At 36.2% G+C, this 14190-nt stretch overlaps 1 protein-coding gene across 2 annotated transcripts; it reads right to left on the bottom strand.

Annotated features, from left to right (window-relative positions):
• Positions 1-1036: 1036 nt before the first annotated feature.
• On the bottom strand, positions 1037-12477 carry pabpc4 (poly(A) binding protein, cytoplasmic 4 (inducible form)). 2 transcript variants are annotated; one of them, XM_065288177.2, is made up of 14 exons: positions 11875-12477; positions 8555-8748; positions 6721-6836; positions 5838-5977; positions 5584-5678; positions 4794-4931; positions 4618-4713; positions 4271-4540; positions 3874-4087; positions 2481-2614; positions 2273-2363; positions 1749-1879; positions 1546-1647; positions 1037-1403 (listed from the first exon to the last, which is right to left on the bottom strand). In XM_065288177.2, the coding sequence occupies exons 1-13, from the start codon at positions 12068-12070 to the stop codon at positions 1549-1551; spliced, it is 1914 nt and encodes a 637-aa protein (XP_065144249.1). In that variant the 5' UTR covers positions 12071-12477; the 3' UTR covers positions 1037-1403; positions 1546-1548. The 2 variants fall into 2 exon arrangements, with proteins under 2 accessions (XP_065144249.1, XP_065144250.1); XM_065288178.2 differs by having other exon boundaries at positions 3889-4087.
• Between the last annotated feature and the right edge of the window lie 1713 nt (positions 12478-14190).

Genomic DNA, 14190 nt, shown 5'->3' with positions numbered 1-14190 from the left:
TTTTATTTTTTTCCCCTAGAATACCTGCTATAGAAAAGCAAATCTATCTTGGTGCTCTGTCGCCCTCTAGTGTTGTGGAGACCACGGCTGTTTTTCAATTCGAAGACTGCAGCCTCCAGAGGTCGCATTTCTAGGCTGCATAACGTCATCAAGACTGTCTCATTTCAGAAAATTAACAATTATAACGTTGACTATTATTCTATTAAAACTGTAATATGCCTATGACTTGCGAATCTAATGTTAAATAAACCAGGCTTGATGACATATGCTGCCTCCATTCGCGCCATGACAGCACAGCGATATGCACAGGAGTCGAGAGGTGTCGCCATATACATGTACCATAAAAAACCGTGATTATTGATATCGTGACGATACAACACCATTAATAATAATAATAATATCGCTGACACAACAAAGTGGTGGAACTGCACCCGTTTAACATTTTGCCACAAAGATAACAACCTTACACTCGTATGTTGGGTATGATTATATTCATACAATAAATAAAAGAGTAATTTAACTACAACTTGTTTTATTATAATTTTATAAAACAAAAATAATTTTATTCAACATTGGTTTTTTGAATATATTAATTAATATACAGCCCTATATGTGTTCATCATTCAGACCCGGGTTAATAATGTAGCTGTATGACATATTTTTTACATATTAGTTACTTGTTGTTCATTTAGATTTTAATGGCTTAATCTAATTAAGACTATCTACTATTAGACAGTAATACGGACATATAAACATAAATCAAACCCTTACAGAAAATAAAAAAATTTCCAACACGATCACATGTGTCACCAAGTTTAAATGGGATTTTACATGGGGTCCACACTAAAACCTAATTAAACATCTGTTAACGTGTTTTTGCTCATGTGAAATTCATATTTTTGCTCTCTATTAGTTCCTTACCATCTATTTGGTCTATTATCCAAGAAAATTATTATGTACCCCCTTGTTGCTGTTTTAACAATAATATTTATTCATCTTAATAAGACAAGGCAAAAAAGAAGAGGAGAACTTCATATAAATTGTAATAGCCATCCTTTTATTCAGAGTGCCACACCACTCAGGTTATTGTCATGGGACAAATGAGGTCCAATCAAAGCAGCTCACAAAGTTTCATTTAAACCTCATAGAAAATGTCCAGGCCACAATATACTTTATAAGCTCTTCTCCCACAAAACAGCCTTCTTTTAAATAACTTTAGGTATCAGTGATAAAAATCATTACAGAGTTAAAAAATATAAGCCCTGCATTAAAATTAGAGTCTTTATGTTCAAGTATATTTTTCTCTTTTTCTCTTTTTTTTCTCTTTTGTTTTTTTTTGATATTGGATGCCACTAGACAACACCACACAGGGTTATGATCTCTCTTCAGGTTTACACCTTTACCTGCAGAACAACAATACACACATGATGTCATTCTGTGATACATTACAAAAGTATCATATGAAGATATAAAAATCTAATACCAAAATCAAACAACAAACGTGATGATGACAATAATGAACATGTTAAAAACAGTAATATTTACTTGTCAGGATGTTGCAGCTGCAGTCACGGTATTGACTCCTACTTTCTGTGTGGCGTCTTTCTTGGCCTGATGGGCCTGAAGCACAGCGACAGCCTCTTCAACCTAAAACAAGAAAAAGAGACCAGACCAAAGTCTTTAAGAGCATCTGTCTATTTCATTTTTGAAGTGATGAGGATAAATTTGACTTCATTTCATCCTGTTACCTTGGAGCGCAGAGACTCGTGGGATTCCAGCATATGCAAAAGCTCGGAGTTGTCTATCTCAAGCAGCATTCCTGTGATCTTCCCGGCTAGACTGGGATGCATCGCCTGAATGAGAGGAAACAGTCGTTCACCTGAAAGACAACACAATCACAAAATAAACAATTACAGATTGTAACAGCAAAACATTTTACGTCAAAACAATGACTTACAAAACTTTATGGGGCGGTTTTCCAGACGGGGCTTATCCTAGTCTCACACTAAAATGCACGTTTGAGCTGCCTTAATTTAAAAACACCTTGTACTGACATATCTTTACATATATAAGTGTCATTGTTTTGTCTCAAGATGCACACCAGTATTGTTTTTTGTAAGGTTTGATTGTAAAACTACTTAAATGTCCTAATATAACTTATAGTCATAATAGTCCTGGATTAATCTAAAACCTGTTTGGGAAACTGCTCCTATATGCATTAAAACATGCCAAAAATGTCCCAGAAAGAGTATGAATGGCCTCCTCGTCTCACCCAGCATCTGTTTCTGTTCCTGAGGAGGAGCGGCGGCTAACATTGAAGCAGTGAGAGGCTCCTGACCCTGAACATGGACAGCAGGTTGAGCCTGTAAAAGATATTTCAACTATTATTTCACTTATAAGTTATTTCTAATCGTATTTACTAAACTTTTATCCTATTGATTATCTAAATCTATCCAAACATAAGCGAGTGATTGTATTACCTGTTGCAGTGTAATTTGCTGCACTACCTGAGGCTGAGTGTTTCGTATTGCAGTGGCGTACTTGTACGGGGGCATGGCACGTGGGGCCGTCACCCCCATTGCCGGGCGGGGACCCATCGGTTGGCCGGTGCCAACTAGGTGATTAAAAGATGAATGAGCAGATGAGCATAAAGGACAGTGGGATTCAATATCAAAGAATGCATTAAAAGGGGATATTAAAGGGGACATTTCACAAGACCTTTTAAAGATGTAAAATAAATCTTTGGTGTCCCCAGAGTCCATAGGCACTGCAAAAAATTATTTTCAAGAAAAAAAATTCTTAGTATTTTTGTCTTGTTTTCAGTAAAAATATCTAAAAATTCTTAAATTAAGATGCTTTTTTCGATGAGCAAGAAAATAAGTCTGGTTTTTAGGCCAAAAATATCAAATTTAAGTGATTTTGTGCATAAAACAAGCAAAAAATTCTACCAATGGGGTAAGCTAATTTTTCTTGAATTTAGTGTTTAGTGTTGGCAGATTTTTTTGCTTGTTGTATGCACAAAATCACTTAAATTTGATATTTTTGGTCTAAAAACTAGACTTATTTTCTTGGGTCGTTTTGCTCATCAAGAAGAAGCATCTTAATTTAAGAATTTTTTGATATTTTTACTGAAAACAAGACAAAAATACTATGATTTTTTTTCTTAAAAATCATTTTTTTGCAATGTGTGAAATTCTAGCTCAAAATACCATGAAGATAATTTATTATAACATGTTAAAATTGACACTTTGGAGGTTTAAGCAAAAATGTGCCGTGTCCTTTTAAATGCAAATGAGCTGATCTCTGCACTAAATGGCAGTGCCGTGGTTGAATAGTGCAGATTAAGGGGCGGTATTATCCCCTTATGACATCACAAGGGGAGCCAAATTTCAATGACCTATTTTTTCACATGCTTGCAGAGAACGGTTAACCAAAACTAAGTTACTGGGTTGATCTTTTTCACATTTTCTAAGTTAATAGAAGCACTGGGGACCCAATTATAGCACGAAAACATGGAAAAAGTCAAATTTGTCCCCTTTAAAACACAACATTGAATAAGAGATGTTTCTGCGCTATTACTAGGTGACTATGTGATCCTGTCTGTGAAATCCAAGTTAAAGTTTTATGATCTAATCATAATCTAAGTTGGATTTCAATCTTTGACATGATCTTACTCAGTCAATATTAAACATATCAAGGTTTTATTTTCACAGAATGTTCTGTTTTTATGTAGATAACAGCGTACATGTGTTCATATAAAAGTATTTACTTTCCCTGGGAATTAAACACATGGTTTTATGCAACAGGATTATACTAAGACTTAACATGTGTGGAGACACAAGTATCTTATTGTTAATGAGTGGGTTTTCTCACCCACTCTCTGTGCACCTGTGGGGATTCCACGTGGGCCTTGGGTGGAGGCGTTGGGTGCCAGATGTCGTATGTTGGCACGAGGACCTGGTTGACGCAAGGAGCCGGGCATTCCCTGAAACCCACCCTGACCTCTGCCACCCTGCTGCTGCCAGCGAGGATTGGGACGCATCTGGTTGAGCTGATTCGGCGCATAGTACGTTGTTCTGTTCTGGGCCTGGGATGCGTTTGAAAGAGCAAAAACATTAATAATTCATTACAGAGATCATTATTTGCATTCATGCATTTGGCAGACGATTTAATCCAAATCAACTTGCTTTCCGGGTAAATTTTGATCTGTATTTGTGTTTCCTGGAAATTGAACCCCCGTGACCTTTGTGCTGTTAATGCACAGCTCTACCTGGGGCACAGCTGGCATGAAGTATCCGCTGGCAGGCTGAAACTGGTTGATGATGGCATTGGCTGGCATGGCTCTCATTCCAGCGATACGCTGCATGTACTGGTTAGTGAGATGAGCTTTACGTTCCTCTTTACGTTGTGCCAGGGCCACATACAGCGGTTTGGAGCCCACGATACGGCCGTTCATCTCCGTCACCGCCTTGGTGGCCTCCTCGGGTGAGGAAAAACACACAAATCCGAAACCTTTGGATCTGCCGTCCTCCAGCATCACCTACAGCAAGATAAACAGCCGTCGGATCACCTACCTCATAACAGTATGAAGAGATATTAAAAAGACCTTTAACCCACCTTGGCACTGGTAATGGAGCCGAAAGGCGAGAACTCTTTGCGAAGTTTTTCATCATCGATGGTGTCGTCGAGATTCTTGATGTACAGGTTTACACCCTGTGAACACAAATGCTTACAGTCGTGCTCTTTATGAAGACTGCATGCAGACGTACAGATAGATGCATCAGTTCGTGTACCTGATATCTGCTGATTCTTTCCTGTTTTAGTTGTTCAAATTTTCTCTTGAGCTCTGCTTGTCTCTCCATCTTCTTCTGAGCCCGACCGACGAACACGGTTTTACCGTTCAGCTCCGCGCCATTCATTTCCTCCACAGCCTGAAACAAAAACACCATCACAATTCATTTAGCATTCTTTTCCCAATGCTGATATTATATAAAATAAATGTGACTCTATCTGTGAAATACAGGCTACGTAATTATGAGCATTAAAGTTTTATCAAAACCTTACTTAGTCAATATTTAAGATATCAAGGTTCACAGAATGTTCCTTACATTACACTGCAAAAAATTATTTTCAAGAAAAAAAATCTTAGTATTTTTGTCTTGTTTTCAGTAAAAATATCAAAAAATTCTTAAACTAAGATGCTTTTTCTTGATGAGCAAAATGACCCAAGAAAATAAGTTTAGTTTTTAGACCAAAAATATCAAATTTAAGTGATTTTGTGCATAAAACAAGCAAAAAAATCTGCCAAAGTGATTAGTGTAAATGCTGAGAACAGATACGATTCGCTGTTATAAGATGAAAAGCTAAAAAAATTGGATAAAATCAACAAATCAAAATTAGGCATCAATATCTGCAGTCTAAATCCAGCCATGGTGGCACTTTAAGGTGAAAAAACTTTTTAAATTACTTACATTTGTAACACCTTTTTAAACTTAAAATTTTCACATTTAAATAGAAAATCCAATTTTTTATAGAGTTTAGATCATTTTCCAGTCACCAACTAAAGCTTTGTCTTCACTGTACCTTGTTAGCATCCTCGTGCTTCTCGTAACTCACAAAGCCAAATCCACGAGATTTCCCTGTGGGGTCAGTCATGACCTTTACGCTTAATGTTTTACCTGCAGGTACAAACAAAAAACAACGTTACATATATTTTTTTAAAGGTGGGATTGTGCCCACAATCTACAATCCCAAAAATGGACATTATTACTACATATAATCAAACCTGTACGAGTCAACAGTCCTGATAGAGACCCCCTTTATAATCTCAAACCCACCATATTTATCAAAGAGCTCCTTTAGCCTTTGATCATCCATGTCGTCTCCGAAGTTCTTGATGTAAACATTGGTGAACTCTTTGGCTTTGGCTCCCATCTCCGCTTCCCTCTCTTTCCTGGATTTGAAACGCCCCACAAACCTACAAAAAGTGATGAGACGTTGATCAACGTAACTGATGCAGAAATGAAATATCGGACCAACAGCTGCAAGGTAACAGTAGACACAAAACAGCTGCACAAAGAAAGAAAATGCCTTACAAACACAGATGCATTGAGTTTTGATGGAAATAAACCAACAGATGTCTTTGTTAATTCTTTATCTCTCAAACAGTTGTCTGCATTTGCGTGTTGAACGCCACTGTGTGTTTTGAACTAATTTTAAAGGTCTTTAGTATATGTTGTCTTACTTTAAACAATGTTGTGTAGTTTAAAGGGATGGTTCACCCAAAAATAATATTTTTTTGTTCTGCTGAACACAAGCAAAATGTAAAAAATGTTTAATAACCAAGCAGATCTGGGGCACCATTGACTTCCATACTAGGAAAAATGAATACTGTGGAAGTCAATAGTGCCCCAGACCTGTTTGGTTAAATAATTTTTTTCTCAAAAAAAAAAAATGAATAGACTTTATACAGGTTTGGAACAACTTAAAATTTTCATTTTTGGATGAACTATCCATTTAATCATACAGAAAACTGGACAACACATAACATTTCTATCTTGTGGCTATATTAAACAATCCGGCTCAATTCAATTCAATTGTATCTGTGTTTTTTCAATAAATTTGATTCAAATTTAAATGGTACCCAATGACATTATTGCTTGTGCATTGTAATCAACATTATACATCTTTCCTGTCACATGACTCCGTTTAGACACTCACACCTTGCGGTCGTTCAGCAGCATGCCGTTCATCTTCTCAATGGCGCGGTCGGCAGCGTCCTGAGTTTCAAAATGCACAAAGGCGTAGCCCTTAGATCCGTTCTCATCACACACCACCTGTTCATCAGACATCGGGTTAAGTTTTCAGGAAGAATCAGATTACAGAACCTCTGTAAGAAAGTCTTTCCTTACACAGCAGATTACTAGAACAGACACATGATGTTGCATAACGTATTACTACAAAACTACCAAAAAAAAACAAGACTTGGTTTGAAATCTGATATTATTAGTATACAAAATCCATAGATCTATTTCTTAAAGGTAATGTTTGTCATTTTTGTCAATGTATATAATATACTTTCCCCCGTCTCAGCCTACTGTGCAGAAATAAGTGTAACTTAGTCATTTTGTTTATATGGGTGACCATGAAGGCAACATTAGTTCAAGTAATAGTGTGAAACCCGAGAACTGTTGTTTTTCTGTCTAAGGAGGGTTGAAAACACTGTGTGCAAACTATATTCTTGTTATTCAGTTTATTGAAACTAATGGTGCAGAATTTGGACATTAGTAGGGATTTTATTTATTTATATATTAAAGTTATTCCAGCATCTATGGTAAAAACAGCCTGATCTTATGGAGTTGGCTAATTTGTATGAATTTCTACAAAACGAACCGTACAAAATCAAATTAAAAAACAATAATGAAACCCCACCCCTAACTCCGCCCCTAACCCCACATCACAGCGGTGAACAAAAACGTACGAATGTGGTTTATACAATATAATACTAATTAGGCACTTCATAAAATATTTACGATTGCTTCAAGATTGCATTGAAAAAAAAATACAAACAAGATGATCTACACACAACTTGGGGAATGGCAATTTAGCAACTCCAATTTACATTTTAAAATCACACTAGCATTTATATCTAAATAGTAGGGCTGTCAAAAGATAAATCACGATTAATTGCATATAAAATGTTTTTTAAGTGTTGGGGAAAGTTACTTTTAAAAGTAATGCATTACAATATTAAGTTACTCACAAAAAAGTAACTAATTGCGTTACTTAGTTACTTTTCATGGAAAGTAATGCTTACGTTACTTTTTAGTTACTTTTGCGTTACTTTTTCTTGGTTGAGGCTTGTTCTTGACATTCAGAAATTGCATATTTCATCACAAAAATGTCGAGCTCTCGCCTCCCATCTCAGTTTCTGACTCAAACAGTTCCCACACAGGCGTGTACGCATAGAGTGCAAAATGTGACTACGTTTAGTTTAATTCAGTACATAATTAAACTAAAAAAGTAACTTGCATTACATTTTTAAAAAAGTAACTGAAATATTAATGTGTGCTTTTAAAAAGAAAAGTAATATTATTAAGTAATGCACATTACGAAAAAAATGATTCATTGAATTTAATGCAATCAATTTATTTAAGCTGCATTTAAACAAAAGTTTTATATAATATTTTACGTTACAAATTTTTTTTGTTTAAATGTAGCTTAAATAAATTGATTGCAACCACTTACCTTAAAAAAAACTAATTAAATTCAATGAATCATTTTTTTCAGTGTACTTGTAATGCGTTACACCCAACACTGTATGTAAATACACAGACAAATAAAACAAATCTTAAATTTATATCTATGTGTGTATTTATACATAATAATTGCACACAAATATTGTATAAAAAACACAAACTTTTATTTTGTATGCGATTGATTAATCTTTTGACAGCTCTACTAAATAGTAATGATAATTCGTATAACATAATACAAACAATGATACACACATTTGAAAAACACTATTTAATGCATCAGTAAAGTTTCTCCTCACCTTGCAGGACAGGATGTTTCCAAAAGCAGAGAAGGTGTCATACAGGGCCTTGTTGTCGATCGATTTGTCCAGATTTTTAATGAAGACGTTTCCGACACCGGATTTTCTGAGTGAAGGATCTCTCTGTGACCACATGATTCGGATTGGCTTTCCTTTGACCACGTCAAAGTTCATTGTGTCCAAAGCTCTCTCCGCTGGAACCACAAACACAGAAGTAAGATGAGCTTTTTTTGTATATTCGGATAAAACCCAAGTTCCCTGACATGCTGCATTTTTGCCAAATTATCTTGTCTAATAAATACCTTAAAAGTTGAGTGTTTTGAACCATACAGTACACCTCCGGGAATCACTTTACTGTAGTATAACTAGGCAAATTGGGACGCAGCAATAATTGTGATATGGGTAAAACCTACTAGTTATTTAAAAACAAAAAAGGACAAGCCTTGTAATATGTGACCCTGGACCACAAAACCAGTCATAAGGGTCAAATGTTTGACATTGAGATTTATACTTTATGTTAAAGCTGAATAAATAAGTTTTGTTAGTATAATACAATATTTGAAACTATTATAGACATATCTGAAAATCTGGAATTAAAAAAAATTAAAATATTGAGAAAATCACCTTTAAATTTGCCCTTAGCAACACATATTACTAATAATAAATAAATTTTTGAATATATAATAAATATATATGGTACAAAATTTACAAAATGTCTTCATGTAACATGATCTTGGCTTTATATCCTAATGATTTTTGGCATAAAAGAAAAATAAATAATTTTGACCCCTATAATGTATTGTTGGCTATTCCTACAAATATATCCATGCGACTTAAGGCTGGTTTTGTTGTCCAGGGTCACATATGTCCAATCCTTTGACAAGCTCGAAAACTGATGGACACACAGATCATAAAGGGATTTCATTACACTAAATTTTATTACTCGTGTGGCCTTATACCAGGCAAGGCAAACCTTACAACTTCTTCAGACACAAAGACATCTCATTGACTATATCACAATGCCTTATAATTAAATTGATGGCATATGAAACTATGATGTAATCTATTGTAGTGCATTATGATCCTTCTCTTTCTCCATACCCCACATCACTCCCCTTACACACACACACTTACTGAGCACTAAAAATGTCTGCTGAACAAAATGGAGCAGCCTCGTGTCTGCTGGCATCAGCAGTTTGTAGTGTGATTGTATTGAACGTGGAGCTCAGGGCGAATGTGATCACCCATACAGAGAGACACCGTTACAAATAACAACTATCATCCAACACAGTACATCATACATAACCAGTTGCTGTGGCACAAAAAAACTTTTTCCAGATGATCAAGTGGCATATAAGAGTTTACCTAAAATATTGATTGGGAGACGCCTGATCTATAGCTGCAAAAGCTGCCAAGAGCCATCAATACCAGCCCAACAACTTCTGCAGCTTGATTTAAAAACATTGATCTGAAACATAGTGCACCACAAAAACCTGCCGGTCTGCTGATTTCTCCAATGCACCTCTCAGAAAAGACAGGCACGATGCAGGCAGCCCTCATTGGCTCTATATTTAGCAGTGTTGGGTCCTGTGAGCAATGTGCTGGCAGGCAGCATGTGTTCAAGTCTCTGTGTCCATTGATGGGGCTGAGACACTGGAATGTGTGTGGCTGAAGCTCACCAGCACCAGCAACTGTTTACAAATTCAGCTGTTACAAGCTGAAGACCACACGGTGCTTAACTGACCCACAATACACCACTTTTGTATATTGTGTCCTTTTGCTTTAACATCCGTCCATTTGTGTTAGTATTAAATGCATCGTGTTGCTCTATCATGCAAAACCATGTTTTAGTTTATTTCGATCACATTGTAACACCTTTCTATTCTTAACAAATAGAAATTTTGTCTCTCGTACGTAAAAACATGTTGACCCAGTTGCTGATCCAAAATCCTAAATAGAGGTCAGCGAGTTCAACTCTGACCTTTTAACCTTTGGGCTGAGAATGAGGGCAGAAGCGAACAAAACGATGGAAGGAAAAGTTTTCATAAAATAGTACCCTATGAAGGGTTTCTAATATGAAACATTTATGTACAGATATGTGTACATTTGTACCAATATGTGAGCATTTTTAACATATTTGATCAAGAACTTGTTTAAAGTGTTGTGGAGAGATCATTTGAGGTTTCAGACCTCACATTTCCCTTTTTTTTTAATTCGGGAGATGATATTGCTAGTGCTTGGGATTCCACTGATGCAATAACTGTGCATTAAAATCACAGTCATTCATGTTGTGTTGCATGATTTGGGATTATTATTATTATACAAAGAAAGTTTATGTTTGTGGCAATAAAAAGAGAAAGATGTACTAAGTCTATAAAACTGAAATTCAGGACAGTGTAGTAAGTAACAAGCTCAAAAATCCAACACAAAACTTATTCCTTGGATCGTGTGAAATTGTATAGAAAGCTGAAGATGCTTAACAATAGCATATCATCTTCTGACACACTTTAAAAGGCATGAACGGGTTATGCTATATAGGTTGCAGCACATAAATGCTCATATCGCTATCTTGGATAGATGTACATAAAGTAATAAAGTGTCTTTCTTAGAGTCAATGCATGAAAACAATGATCACTCCTGTGTCTGATAATAAGGTTTATGATAAATGTGGGCCACTTTAAGAATGTGGGTCATACAGACCAACATCCAATTCTGGCGTGATCAAATTCATGTCTGGTTATTGACTACTATTGAGTCTGCTTGATACTGCAAGAACATAAAACATTTAAACTATTAATAGTTTAAATGCTAAAATTAAAAGCCCAAATTTCTATTTTTATTCCTCCATTATACACATAATGTTCACTTGAATGCACTGGAAGTCACTTTGCATAAAAGCTTACAAAATGCATTAATGTAAATATACTGTATGCATTTCAAGAAGGGGCAATTTCTGGAAAAGTTTATGTTACAGACGCTCAATAGGGTTCATGGCACATTCATACCATGTTGCATATTCATCCTCCAAAGATGCAGATGTTATACTAAAATATAACAGGCATCTGTAAAAACAGTCTTTCACAATATCAAATATTAGAAACATATAGATTTTCTCATTAAGCCAGATAACTCAAATGCGTATTGCAGCAGAGAGCGAGAGAAAAAGAGTACGCGTGCGCGCTACGGATCCCCTCGCGCGTCCCTAGAATATACCCCAAAAGCATGACACAGTATTCCCGTTATCTGACAGCTCTATACCAACACATGTTAGGTCACACACAGGAAGGGTGGAGGACAAACGACCGTCTGTCATGTCTTACCGTCCGCAGGCTGCTGGAAGTTGACGTAGGCATAGCCGAGCGAGCGCCGGGTGATCATATCCCGACACACCCGGATGGAGAGCACCGGGCCGGCCGGGCTGAATTTCTCGTACAGCATCGCCTCCGTGATGTCAGGGTGCAGGTCGCCCACATAGAGAGAAGCCATCGGGTAACTCCCCGCGGTCGCTGTGTTCATGTCTCGGTGCTAAGCTTAGGGTTTGTCTGGGCAACAACTAATGCTGAAACGATCGTCTGAGCCTGTGCGTAAAGTGCGTCCTTGAATCGGGTGACAAAACGCGCGTCTGTTGAAACTTTTACGCTATTCTCCAAATACACGTTGTCGGTAGAAATGACATCTACGGCTGCATATGGAGTCCAGTGTAGATTTGGCGTCAGATGGAAACCTCGTGTTTTAAAAACAAAACAAAAATAAATAAATAACTTTGTCCTTTTTTTAAAATACGGCTTGACGTTTACAAGTAATTCTTTTTGAGATTTTTGGTATTTTGTATTTTTTATATATATTTTTTTCTTTTTTAAAGGTGTTGAAGGACAGTGAGTTATACACTCACGGTGTGGTGGCCGGGGAAAGAGGGTGCGTGGGAAACGCACGGGGACTTTATAGCTGCGTAGGAAATAGCAGTCTCGGGATAGCAGAAAAACACGCGCCCCGAGCATGCGGTGTTACATGACAGCGCGTTCACGCACCTTCAGTACCACCCTGAGTGATCCAACAGCGACATCTGGGTGCGGCTGTAGTGGTGAAGGCAAACTTATTTGATGCCAAGCAAAGAAACCAGCTGCTAAACTATTAAATAAGCAACATGACAGATTTGACTGTTTAAGAAAGGGCTACAGCCATAGGTGTCATTTACACTGGGGACGCTGGGGACATGTCCCCACCACTTTTTGAAACGGCTGATTTTGTCCCCACCACTTTTTGAAAGCATTTGGTTAAAATGTTCTGAAAAATCAAACAATACCTCTGCGACTTACAGTGCAAAAATGACTTTCTAACTAAGTATTTTTGTCTTGTTTTCAGTAGAAATATCAAAAAATTATTAAATCAAGATGTATTTTTTTGATAAGCAAAATGACCAAACAAAATAAGTCTAGTTTTTAGACAAAAATATACAATTTAAGTGAATTTGTGATTAAAACAAGCAAAAATATCTGCCAATGGGTGAAATAAGATTTCTTTTTTCTTTTTTTAAGCACAAATTCACTTAATTTTCTTACGTAATTTTGCTCATCAAGAAAATACATCTTGATTTAAGAATTTTAAGATATTTCTACTGAAATCAAGACAAAAATACTAAGTAAGAAAGTTTTTAGACCAAAAATATCAAATTTAAGTGATTTTGTGCATAAAACAAGCAAAAAAATCTGCCAATGGGTAAAGCAATTTTTTCTTGAATTTTTCTTGAATTTAGTGTTTAAGAAAAATGTTCAAGATTTTTTTGCTTACCCATTGGCAGATTTTTTTGCTTGTTTATGCACAAAATCACTTACATTTAGTATTTTTAGTCTAAAAACTAGACTTATTTTCTTAGGTCATTTTGCTCATCAAGAAAAAGCATCTTAATTTAAGAGTTTTAAGATATTTTTACTGAAAAGAAGACAAAAATACTAAGATTTTTTTTCTCGAAAATCAAATTTTTTCCTGTCCTGCTGTAAAGTTTTTTTTATCTGATCTTTTGTCCCCACCACTTTTCAAAACAAACTGACGCCCCTGGCTACAGCAGAGATAAAACAGGAGAACCACTTTGAATTTCCCCAAAGAACCTTTCAGTCCAAGGTTCTTAAAAGAACCATTTATTTGTTTTACCTTTTTGAAGTCTGTGTGCATCAGGGTCTCTTTATTAAACTGGTGAAGTATAGGTCTTTATTGATAAAATAATCCACAAATTGATTTCATCAACACTTTCTAACGCCAGTTATGACATGCAAAACCTTACATTTTTGTAAAGTAAATTGGAATTGTTATATTGGTTTAGGGCAGGGGTTTAGCCTTTTTGTGAGCAAGGGCTATCACTCTAAAAACAAACGGTGCTATATAGCACCAAAAGTGGTTCTTTGCTCGTAATCATAGAAGAACCGTTTTTAGTGCCATATAGCACCGGTGAAGCACCAGTGTAGAACCATATAGTGCTATGTAGAACCAAATGTGGTGCTATATGGCCCCTATATGGTTCTACACAGGTGCTTCACCGGTGCTATATGGCACTAAAAACGGTTCTTCTATGGTTACGATTCAAATCAACAGTTTTGGTGCTATATAGCACCGTTTGTTTTTTTAGAGTGTACCACAATGGA

This window comes from Paramisgurnus dabryanus, chromosome 17 (assembly GCF_030506205.2).
Source record: "Paramisgurnus dabryanus chromosome 17, PD_genome_1.1, whole genome shotgun sequence".
Lineage (NCBI taxonomy): Eukaryota > Metazoa > Chordata > Actinopteri > Cypriniformes > Cobitidae > Paramisgurnus > Paramisgurnus dabryanus.
This window is presented reverse-complemented; position numbering and strand designations above follow the sequence as displayed.

What these genes read in the sequence shown, in the direction of transcription:
- pabpc4 (XM_065288177.2), bottom strand. Translation starts at nt 12,070, where the DNA reads ATGAACACAGCGACCGCGGGGAGTTACCCGATGGCTTCTCTCTATGTG. An exon ending in TCATGCCAGCTGTGCCCCAG is followed by an intron (nt 4,088 to 4,270) that starts GTAGAGCTGTGC and finishes AACGCATCCCAG; the next exon opens with GCCCAGAACAGAACAACGTA. An exon ending in AGCAAATTACACTGCAACAG is followed by an intron (nt 2,364 to 2,480) that starts GTAATACAATCA and finishes TATCTTTTACAG; the next exon opens with GCTCAACCTGCTGTCCATGT.